This window comes from Lagopus muta, chromosome 6 (genome assembly GCF_023343835.1).
Source record: "Lagopus muta isolate bLagMut1 chromosome 6, bLagMut1 primary, whole genome shotgun sequence".
Classification (NCBI taxonomy): domain Eukaryota; kingdom Metazoa; phylum Chordata; class Aves; order Galliformes; family Phasianidae; genus Lagopus; species Lagopus muta.
Window position 1 is genome coordinate 46,512,374 of NC_064438.1, and position 12,025 is coordinate 46,524,398.

General features: G+C 35.5%; 1 protein-coding gene across 2 annotated transcripts in view; it reads left to right on the top strand.

The window, feature by feature from the left end:
* VRK1 (VRK serine/threonine kinase 1) overlaps window positions 1–11,606 on the top strand; it is a 31,434-nt gene extending 19,828 nt beyond the window's left edge. For both annotated transcript variants that reach the window (XM_048949000.1, XM_048949001.1), the window contains exons 13-14: window positions 3,875–3,968; window positions 11,446–11,606. In XM_048949000.1, the coding sequence (XP_048804957.1) occupies window positions 3,875–3,968; window positions 11,446–11,528 (177 nt within the window). In that variant the 3' untranslated portion in view covers window positions 11,529–11,606. The remainder of the gene's footprint in view (window positions 1–3,874; window positions 3,969–11,445) is intronic.
* Window positions 11,607–12,025: the final 419 nt, after the last annotated feature.

Consider the following 12,025-nt stretch of genomic DNA (forward strand, 5'->3'; position numbering starts at 1 on the left):
TCAATGTTTTAAATACAGTTTCTTATGCCCCTTGCTACTGATGCTTACATATTGAAGTCACAATGATGTAATGTTATTTATAAACCCAAATTATAATGGTAGCCTGGTAGTATTTTGTTTCTCGCATTTAAGAAGCCTTCAAACTCCATACTTGGACTTAAATTTGAATGCAGTGTAAAAGCTTTTTAGAATACGACTTGCATAAGATATAAAATGATTTTTAATAACAATAAAAAAAGAGCAAGCAGTTGAATAATAAATATCCTCTACTTCAAACTGATAATAAATATCCTCTATTTCAAACTGTATTTATTACCTAACTACATATCTTAAAAAGCAGAGTTCATTGGTTTCTTTAGCATGAACCAGCGAGTTGAGAATTAAGAGAGCTGCTGTGAAAGTAATGCCTCCTATTTTATTATATTGGCCCATGACTCCAGAGGGAGATGGTGGTGGTATGGTAGTACAGGTTGAACCTTCCCACCAGTATTCCATTACGTTTTGTTGTTGCCATGTGACAGATGGCAGCAGAGTGGCAGTCTGACAAAATGGAGTCTGACGTTGAAGTATGAAGCAAAAGTGTGGAATTGAATTCCTTCATGCAGAAAAAATGGAATCCATTGACATTCACTGATACTTGCTGAACATTTCTGGAGACCAAACTGTGAGAGCTTTGAGAGCAATGAGGCAGTGGTTGGTAATTTCAACAGTGGTGGCAGTGACATGGAAGCCAAGCTGCATTCTGGATGGCTATGCAGCTTTTACACCATGATATGAAGAGCATCTCAATCAGCTCATCTACACGAATCAGCTAATGTTGGTGACTATGTTGAAAAATAGTGCTTTGTAGCCAAGAATTTGCTCTATCAAGTAGTGTTATTGTGCTCTGTGCACCTGTAGTTTCCATGAAAATAAATAGGAGGCATTACCTTTGGAGCGACCTAAATACAAAATTTCTGCCTGTTTACTGTTGTGATTGGGGAAGAAAATGTTGTTGGTTCTTGGTTTTCTAAGGATGTGTCTCCAGATTTTCTTTCTTTGTTTTTGCCCAGTGAGCTGCCCAGTTTCCTCTGACTGAACTTCTGTGGCTTTGGTCTCATTTTCTGTGGAATTAAGTGTAAAGATTTGTCCAAAAGAAGAATTTATTAGCATAAATTCTTTTTTGTTTGTGGATCAACATGACTTGAGTGTTTTGGAAAAGCAAGCAAACAAAAAAAAAAACCACCAAACCTGTTTAATGGTTGACTGGGTTATTTGCTGAATAAGTTGGCTTGCTGCAGAGCCAACATCTGTGATCTTTAATATCCTTGTCAAGCAGAGATGGCTGGTGAATGTTTCCATTGGAATAAAACTACCCAAGTCTTATTTCTGTAACCAATATCAGTCAAGACCAAAGTGTACAGTAATAGTTCTCCATGGGTTCTTTTGTGCTAGCATTGGTTAGTTTTTGCACTTGCACCTCTTTCTGTACTTTCCCCCACTCCCCACCTTTCCCTCACAAAAAAAATCTGTGCTAGTTGACAGAGATCTGAACTACAGAATTGCTGAACAATTAGGTAGACAGAGGGAAAAAGGAAGAACATAATATATTAATTAAAAATATTTGGTTTTTTCACAGTGACAAGAAGCTTAGCTTGATGACTTTTTGAAAGATGAGCACTCTCTGTGATCCAAACTGTTAGAAGCTGCTTTCTGTAAAGATAATTTACCATTGATTAGTAGCATCTTGCCTCAGAAAGCCAGTATCTTTCACCACATTCTGAATTTCTTTTGGCGTGATTGAAGTCTAATTTGGAAAAGAAAAATGGAGTCTGGCTTCCACTTTTGAAAAGATGTTGACCTGTATAGCGTGGAGTGTTTGTGATGTTTTGGCTGTACTGATCATTCAGTTCTGCTAAGTCTTCAAACACCTACTCTTCAATTCCTTTAGGGCAATCTACTGTAATACTGTCTTGAAAGTGTCATTTGGTGTTCTGAAACTTTGGTATTTCCTAACTAGATGAGAATTTCTAGCTTCAGTCTAATTGTTAGGATGTAGGATTCTCTTGTGTATTCAGGTTACATAAGTAATTGAGCCATGATGTGCATTGTTCATTGCATATAAGTGTGGAATCTCTTTCTCCGGCACTGGTATCTGGCTAAAATGCACAGATGCCTGCTATGTTAAAGGTTAACATTTTGTTTTCAGTATCATGACTCTAATGACTCAAGTTTTCCCAGATGCTTAAGTAAATGAAACACAGTCCACAGTTCTGCTGGTGGATTTTTATTTTTTTCTCATTTCTTTAAAATACATGCATGTTGGTTTGTGTGTGTGGTATTTTGTGACAGTTCTGGCTGAAAGAAAACTTGCAATCCTGTGTATTGAACAAAATATCTGGAACTCTATACTAAATTATTCAGGGCAGGGACTGCATGTTACTTTTGTTTGGTACCAAAGAGTTGCTGGAAAATACTGGGAACCAACTGGTAAATGTGGTTTTTAATTTAATGATGGGCCTCAGATACACAGGTGTAGCTATTGTCAGATGAATGCAGCCTGATTTCTATTACTATGTAATTCACCTGCATCAAGATTAAGAAACCATTTTTATTAAATAAGCTTGGAAACAAGATAAATGTATTTTGCTTTTGTGTGGCATATATTGGATATCCGTTTTTCTGATGAGCATTTAAAATGTTTTCTAGTACAATTGCGAGGAATGTATTATCTCTCACATAAAAGCAGTGCAGCACTGAAATAGTCTTCCTTAATTTTGGTCAGAATGAACAAAAGTGTCTGTGTTTATTCCTGCCTAATGCATCACAAATCTGCTGACATGCTAACCTTGGAGTCTTGGCTGGCGGTAATCAGGCCTGTGCACCGGCAGGAAAGATGTACCTAATGCACTCCATCAGTGCAGTTTGCATATGGAAGTTCTCACAGGGGAGCTGCCCTGTGCCAGCTGAGGGTTACCTGCCCACTGCAGTTATTGTATGTAATTATCGAACCAATCTGTTCAGCCCAGCAGGGTTTAGATGGTAATCATGAAGCAACACTTTGGAAAGGAAAGATGTAATGCACTCTCCCCTTCTCTCAGGAGCCACGTGAAGTTGTAACCACTTAAGAAGCTGTATTAGTAAAGCTATAGTCTTACACAGTTTGGGGGGAAAAAATAAGTAAACTCTTCTAGTGTTCCTCAACTGTTGTTAAATCTCTGCTACAAATATAGAGCAGCTAATCCTTTGCAGAAATGATACAGGTTTTGAATGAAATATTTTCGTAACTACCTTACAAATAGTTTGCTAAAATAAGATTAATTGTACTACACAGATAATAAGGTTACTATCAATTTGGGAATTTTAAGATAAGGTACGTTGAGTAGAGTTGTGCTTCTCTTCGGAATAGAACTTATCATTGCTATTAGGTAAAAATAATAACATACTGTTAGCAGATGTTATCAACTTTTAAGCTGTGCAAAGCAAGCTTTCAGAAGCCAGAATCCAGATAAACTTGAATTTAGTGATGTATAATTGCTTAAGGAAAAGCCATTAACGTAAACTTGGGGTAAAATGTTTTTCTGTGTTCTTCGAGATGCTTTTTCAGATGAATCCATTTGTAACCATTTAGCCAATGTAAATAAAATAGATTTTGATCATAAAATCTTACGTTTTCATACATGAAAATTCCAACTGATGTGATTTGTAAACAGGAGAACTGAACTTTTAAACTGTTTGTTGCTTAGTACTAGTATTCTTACATTGATAAATGAATAGGTGTCCTCTACAACTGATAGCTTGAACTATAGGAGGAAATTATGGTTAAAATTGTAGAATATCTTGTGAGGATAATGTGTCTGGTACTTTCTGAGTTCAATTGCCACTTCATTTACAGAAAAAAAGAAAGGCAGCAGCTGCAGCCAATGAGAGCAGTGAAGCAGAAATGGAAGATGCAGGAAGTCCAGAAAAAAAGAAGCGTGCTTCTTCCAGTAAGTCAAAAAATCATTCTAGTACTCTAAAAATGAAGTGATTGTAATAGACTCTACCTCAAAACAAATCTCCATATTTAAAAAAAACAATTGATGAAGGTATATGGCAGAATGGAAAAATAAAACATTTCAGAAGCAGTGATATCGTTAAGTTATGGAATTACTCCAGTGTATTTACTCAGTGTGGTACAAAGTACAAGTAATTAAGCTAGTGTTGTTCCAGAAGGTGACACTGCTCTGTTCATTTTCAGCTGTTCACATTATGGAACAGCAATCATTAAAATCTCTGATTATTTCTCTTACTTGAATGCCTTTTGAATTGTTGATCTCAATTTATTAAGAACTTTCTAGTCTGTCAGAGGCTGAAATAATGTTAATTAGCTAGATTATACTTTCTTTGAAGGAAATAGTAATTTGACATGATGCTGACTTTAATTGTTTGCTTTAACATTTTATTGAAGGCCTTGAAACAATTTTTTAGTTTAAATTCTGTTGACTACTTGCTACTTGTGATTTGGTGCATGTGAGCAGAACATACACTTTTGAAGTGTGGTAGTATATGTTGACTTTATCTTTAAACTCCCCTGTGATTGTGGATTGAGATTTTCATAGATTGAAATGAAAAAAGGCTTCAGAAATTGCAATCCAAATCTCATCAACTATATAAGTGCTAAGATTTTTCAGACTAATTGAAGTTATTTGGGAGGGGATGGGTAGTTTTAGCATCCTGTAGTAAAACAAGTGATGGACGTAAATTTATGTTTATACCTTCTCTTGGTAGCCTTATAGGTGAAATGGTTCTAGTTTCACGTTTTTGTGCTACTCAAATTAATGAATACTAAGCAGGGGTGGGGTGATTTCTGATGAAAAAGATACGCATGCACTTACTCATTTTGTTCTCTTCAAATTTGGCATTAAAAACTCACTTTAAAAGTGATTCATAAATCTGTATTGAAAGAAAAGGCGACTGTTTCATAATCCTAGAACTCTGATGCTTTTGTCAGATTGAAAATAGCTGAGTACAGAAATGTTTAGAACTGTATTTCCTAATCGGACTAATTTTACTCTGATGTGGACTTGTTTCTCTTATGTGTTTAGTCTTGTGACTAAAGATACCTTAAAGTTTACTATCCATTAACATGGGTAAGTTCTTGATGCATTCTTAGAAATTAAAGTTTAGTCATGCAAGAACATTCAAAAATTTTTTTAATACTGTTTGACTGGTTTCTAACGTGTGGTAGGTATGTGTATTATGGCATTACTCATAAAAGGGGTTACTCCTAAGGTGTTCAAATGTTTCCTGAGTATTTGGACTTAAGAGTAGCAAGAAGAGTCATGCAGCTTTTTTCTGTTTAGCTAATTAATGCTATCTGCATCCAGCTACTTAGAAAACCTTAGTTGTCTAATCCAGTCCCAAAAGGTCCCAATCCAGCTTGTGCAGCAGTTTGAGTGCACCACGGTGCTCAGAGGTCTGTAAGGGATTCTGCCAGTAATCTCCTGGTGCTGTGATCAGAGAGCCTCAAGCTTGGTGGAGGAATAGGAAAGAGCAGAAAAAATTGGTTTTTTTCATCTGTTCCTTTTGGCTCTCGCTGTAAGAGTGGTCACTTCAGATAAGTACAGTAAGCGCCATCTCGCTTAATATGTCTGCTGTCTGAAACTGTCAAGCAGGAGCGTTAGACTCTTCAGCAACTGAATTTCAGAAAGGCCTCAAGAAGCGAGCTGTGTTTATTTAAATGAATAATGAAAATTGTTTTTTAAAAAAGTTAAAATTAGCATATTGGAATCAGTTTATTCTTTCTTTTCTGTAACGAGAACTCATATCCTTCCATATCCTTTCCTGAAAGCCAGAATTTCAAGATACTATGGATGATAATAAATTAATCTATTAGTTGATCTCTTTCCACCAGTAAAAATAAGACATGACTTCAGTTTAAGAGAAGAGCTTTTTTTACATTCTGCTGTAGTTTTTTTTGTGTGTTAGCTACTTTCATGTATGATATAAAATATGCAAACCTATAAGTAATAATGCTGTTAGAGCAAAAAAGCAAATTTTGCCATGCAATGTATCCACCAACGCTTCTGCAGGGGTGTATTGCATAATATTAATAGTTCTAGTATGTTTTTCTTTTTTTTTTAAAGTCAGTGTGTGTGGATTAGGCAGCTGCTATAGAAAACTTCTGTGAAAGTGGCATAAATAAAGAGTTTTACGAGAATCTGTAAGCAGTCCTAGGTTCAAAGCAGCCTGTAGAGTTCAAAGCTACTATCTCTGGGAGTTTTAATCTTGGGTGTGATAAAGATTGGATTGTATCAAATAGATATATATATTTTTTTATACAATACCTTTCATTTCCTTTTTTTATTATTTTTAAAATAATTTTGGATTTTATTAATTGGAGTAGAGTGAAATAGAGTGCAATTTTAAAGTAGGCCTGAAATGGAAAGTACTTTTTAAATGGGATTTTTTAATAAGTAGCACTGCCAGAGGTAGGAATTGTGCATGGCTATATTGCTACACAACATCTAACATTGTAAGGCCTTAGCTGGAGTCTTCAGCTACTCTTGCAGTGTATTAAAAAAACAAAACGACAACAACAAAAAAAAATCCATGTGAGGGTTTAGTAGCAATTCTTAATTAATAGATACTTAGCTTTGTGTTTATTTACGCTCCATAGCTTTGCATAAACCAGAATCTCAGTTTTTGTCTTAGAAATCTTTTCTTTATTCCAGCAAGATTGCTTACTTAATGTTAGATTAAATCTGTACTTGGATTCCATTTTATATTTAAGGGATTGTTGGTCTTGTCATCAAGTTTTAGGAGTAAGCAAATAATAGGATTTTTTTGAGCTTGTCTGTGGCACTACTTGTTACTTATCTTTGTACTTCACACCTAAGCACACATTCCTGTTAGGTTTCTACCCCTTAATCTTACACCTTAGTATAAGCATTTTCAGCAAAAACCTATTCTTTACAGTAGTTCTGATTATCTGTTGTTCTTCTCTCCTTTCACTTTTACTATCATGCTCGTCATAATAAGTGCCTATTTTCAATTTCCTATATGTAAAATAAGGAATACTCCTGTATATTCCTGTCTGCTTGGCACAGTTTCTTTCTTATCTTAAGCTTATTTCTGTGCAGTCTCTCCAGACTCCTAAGACTATAAACACCTTTATAATATAAAATACATTAATGTCCCCTATTGTGTCTCACGGAACTTTCTTTCATTTGCTGCATTAAATGTAAAGTGTTTTAAAAGCGTTGAAAAAAATCTGAAGAAAATGTGTATAGCTATCTCATTTAAGAGTTTAAGAGATGTTTGCTTTTTTCTTGTTCTGGGACCTGAAGATGCTGCGCAGTGTTTTGAACACATGTTGCAATTTAAACTCAGATACAAATCCTGGAAGTAAATTTTTTCTCCAGAAAAGACAGAAAAAAAACCATTTAGTGACCCAGAGTCATACAGGAAACAGTCTCCTTTTCAAGGTTTAAGGTACTTGTTTAACCTAAATTTTATTTCTCCTGCAAACTGCTGTATGGTGAAGAGGAAGGCTGTTTTTAAACATGTGCTACATGTGACTACTGTTTTATGTAAGTTTGTACAGTTATGTTTTGGAGCCCTTCAGCAAATAGGAGTAAATAAGTCTTTCAGTTTTATCTGGAGCAATTTTATATTACTTTTTTTTCAGAGTGCCCGGAGTCAGTGATATCTTTAGGAAACAAGTAGGCATAAAAGTAGTGAAATTATATGTTCTTGTGTCCTTATGCGTTTCCATATTTTCCTACGAAAATGAATTGATTTCATTTATTATAGCAAACATCATTGAGCAACATGACTCATAACAGAGTACTGAAATTCAAACTACATCCTACAGCTCTGACACCCTTCTTCCTTCTCTCTTTTCTCCCCTGGTGTTTTCATATTTACTGGAATTCAAGCCCGTCTTTCAGTTCTTCTGGTCTATTTCTTTTGCTGAAGTGTTTCAATTTCGTTGTTGTTGTTGTTAGACAAAAAAAAAATGCTACGAGGGAACAAGCCAACTAAGTAAAACTTCTAGTTCCTCTTGCAATCACTTCAGTAGTCTTCCAAGTACCAAAAAATTCTTGTTTCAGAAGATTTACTCTACAGGTCTTTATTAGCTATGCAGAGTTCTGTGAAGGAGTTGGGAAAGGGCATGTCAGAGGACTACATGCTTCCTTATTTCTCCTTTTCAAAGGAAAAGGGGGGGCAAAAAAAAAAGGAAACCTTATGTCTGATCAGTGTGCTCAATTGCTTGTGCTTCTTTTGAGGGCAGAAGGTGATAGCTATACTGTTTAACGATGATCACTACAAGAGCTTGTATAGACTGTATTTTTCTGGAACCATTATACAGAAACTTGCATGGACTCTGTCTTGTTTCAGTGTAAATTCAGCATATGCAAGTGATGAGCTGCTAACTGGCAGCATGCATGCTTCTATATATTTTTCACTTACCAGGTATTTTCTTGGAGTCTAAAATTTGTATGTGGTTGTGTGCTAAAATATTCTACCTATGATGTAGTCCTCAGTCTCTTTTGATACCTACATTGTAACAGATTTCTGCTTAGGAGCTGTGATTTCACTATCGGAATCTCTCACTGTCGTTCATAGAAATATCATTTTTGGACTCGTGTTATTTTATTTCTCATACTTCATGTAGAACTGGAAAACATCATCAAAAGATGATCTGTTCCATACACCAGTCTAAAAACAAGTTATTTACATACAACTGTGTTAATACTGATGCATACAAAAATTTTCTTTTAAAACTTCAAGGGTGAACATTCTGAAACAGTCTTGGTCAATGCCTCGTCTGACACTTAACAATCCTTACTACTGCAAATGGCTTTGTGAGAAGCAGTATTATCTTTTGATAATTTCAGTATTTAATATGAATTTTTCCTCTTGACATTTTAAGCTTATAAGTCATCATATTCACCATGGACGTGAAAATGGCTCATTTTTTTTGCAGCATTGCTTTGCGCAATTGATAAATACTGAAGGCTGCACTTTCACATCTCCTTTTATTTCCCTCTGTTCAGTTCATTTTATTTTTTGCTGAGTCCATGATTACCACACTTTCTCCCCCCATTTTTCTCATTTTTCTGCTTTCTTGAAGAGCAGAACCCAAAACTTCATACAGTGCTGCTGGATTTCTTTTGTGTAATACTGTTTATGCAGAGAGGATCAGATACCATAGTAAACATATCTAATAATTCCTCTAGAGCCTGTGGGACTCTTTATGCCACTACTGAACTTTGTTGCAGTCTCAAAACAAGTTGTGTAGTGACACCATCTGGTTTATTTTTTGCCTATATAATTCTTCCTCATTTAAATTGCTGTTTGAACCTAATTCAGTTTAATCTACTTTATAAGAACCCTCTCTTTCAGTTGTAATAGCTTTGTTTGCATCCTCATTTGGTGCTGCCCACACGGGACTGTTTCTATATTTGTAAACAGTGGATGGAAAATTTGTGGGGAGGCAATATGTGTTACTGGACCAACTAATTTTGAAAAAGCAGGTGGGCTTCTTGGTACAGATCTTCAGATAGTCTGAAATAGCTGCGAACTTCGAAGCTAAAGATGTTTTATGTTTAACGTAAGTTAATCAGATAGTTTAATCCAATATTGCTGTTATTTAAACTTGAAATTATGAATAAAAGGACCTTGACAAGGATTGTTTTTTGTTTTGTTATGAACCTTTTGGAGATTCTCCACGAGCATGTTTATTTAGAAAAGCTTTGAGATTAATGCATTAATGCAATAAAACTAAAGGAAAAATCAGAGGCAGGGTGGCTGTTATCTTCTCCTTTTTGGTGTTGCGAGAGCAATTAAAAATGGGCAAGCTCTTATCATAGAATCCTTAGAGTTGGAAGGAACCTTTAAAGGTCATCCAGTCCAATTCCCCTGTAGTGATCAAGGACATCCACAGCTAGATCAGATTGCCCAGGTCCTGATCCAGGTATGGCCTTGAAAGTGTCCAGGGATGGGACACTTCACCACATCACTGGGCAACCTGTTCCAATAATTTAGCCTACATGCCACTGAAGCTACTCAGTTTAAAAACTTGGGAATTTCTGTTGCTTGCTAGAATTTACACTTGTAGTTGCTGAAATCTTTTAACTTTGAAAAATATGAACTAATACTTGAGAATATGATGTGATATATCTCAGAAAAGGAATGTTTTACGTAGTTGAGTTGCTATTTTAATTTGATACCTGTTTACATAGCTTTCAGTTACTCCAATATTTGTAAGTATTTTACCAAAATAGATTTGATTTTTAAATAGCAGTTGTGATTGGAGGGTGTATGTTGTTTTGCCAGAGTAGGTCTTTCACTGATAAAGCTACTCTCTTCAATGACAAGAAACCAGCATCAGAACTGTCAGGTTTTTTTCTGAGGTGCAGAGAGACCTGTGCCCTGGGAAAGGGGAGTGGGGGGGAAAAAAGTTAAAAGGGGCGGGAGGTGGGCTTGAAAACCAAACAGCAGTGATCTGAGGAAGAAAGTTAATTTAGTAAATACGATGTTGGAATGCAGAATTACACGATATAATACAATATAATTGGAATTGAGGCTAATAAATAAAATGAGAGAGTCTCCAAAGCTGAAGGCCTTAGTCTAATGCTGAAGGTGAGACAGCAAGAGCGCATGCATGCAGAGAGGAGCAATAAAAGAAGAGGACTTTCATAACTTGCAAGCAATTTTATCTTTCCCTCTAAACAGAAAATGGAAATAAACATTGAAGGACTTCTGGGAGATGTAGTTCTTCTCTTCTGAGGGCCAGCTACCCAGAACTATTGACAGTCTGTTAACTCTTTAACTCTCAGTGCTCCGCGTGATGTTATGATGACCAAATACAAAAATCATAAAACCATGACAGATTTAAATTTGAAGACTAAATTGCACTGATAGCTGAGCTGACTTAACAGCTCAACGCTGCCAAACAAGTCTTGTTCTTTCCTACCTCTGTGCCTTTCTCGTGTATACTCTTAGTTCAGAGCAATCTAAGCTGCTGCAACTCGTTAAGCTTTCAGAGTATGGAGACCCCAAAAAAGTTTTTACCAGGTTAAACAGCTTGATCAGCTTAGCACAAGATCCAGAGAGCACCAAAAATGACTCAACACTGCGACGCATCTCAACTGTGATTTAGCACATAGGGAGAAAGGAGGGATTTGGGATTTGAATGATTCTTCATCTTTTGCTGAAGGTGGGCTTCTAAATTTGCTAACCTGTATGTAATTGGTTTGAAAAACTGAAGTGTATGATGTGTTGCTTTCAGGATAATGTTGGTTCCCAGAAATTGTTAAATTCCTGTTTTCTTTTTCCATCCTCTCATAAATCAAAACCAAACGAGTAGTTTGAGTTGATCCATCCTCTTAAAATGCAGCAACGTAATTTATTATGATTCATTCCTGTTATTTTACAGATGATCTTCTCTTTTTTCTTTTTTTTATTGAATTACAGAAGCAGTAGCTACCAGAACACGAAAAATGGTGTCACCAAAAACCAAGAAAAGCGCAGCAACCAGGAAGAGAGTTCAGAAGTAAATAGTGAACGCGGCAACAACTTAAGTTGCTCTTCAGCTCATCTCTGTTGTTGTTTTTTTTTTTTGGTTTTTTTTTTTTCAGTTACTGTAGCACTGGAATTTATTTCATTCCCTTTTTTACATAATAATTCCTGTTTAAAAAAAAAAAAAACAAACTTGGACTGCTGCTTGTACTTGTTTTTCGAAGAATAAATGTTTTAGTAAAATATTTGCATAAATTATGTCTGCTGTAGTAACAATGAAAAATTTTGCCAACTTTGGAGTGAAGGTGCATTTTTATTTTTTAAGATGAATTTGTGTATATAAATGCAAACTAAAAGAGAGTGGTTTTTTTTTTTCCTGCTTTATGATGTAGTTTTGTTGTGGTTCTTTTTAAGGAGCAATAGTGTGGCATCTGATTTCTTTTAATTTTGAATAATTTTGAAAGAGTTCACTTAAATGTACCCTGAGATGATTGAAGTCAGGGGACTGAAATAATAGATGTTTTAAATATTTCTC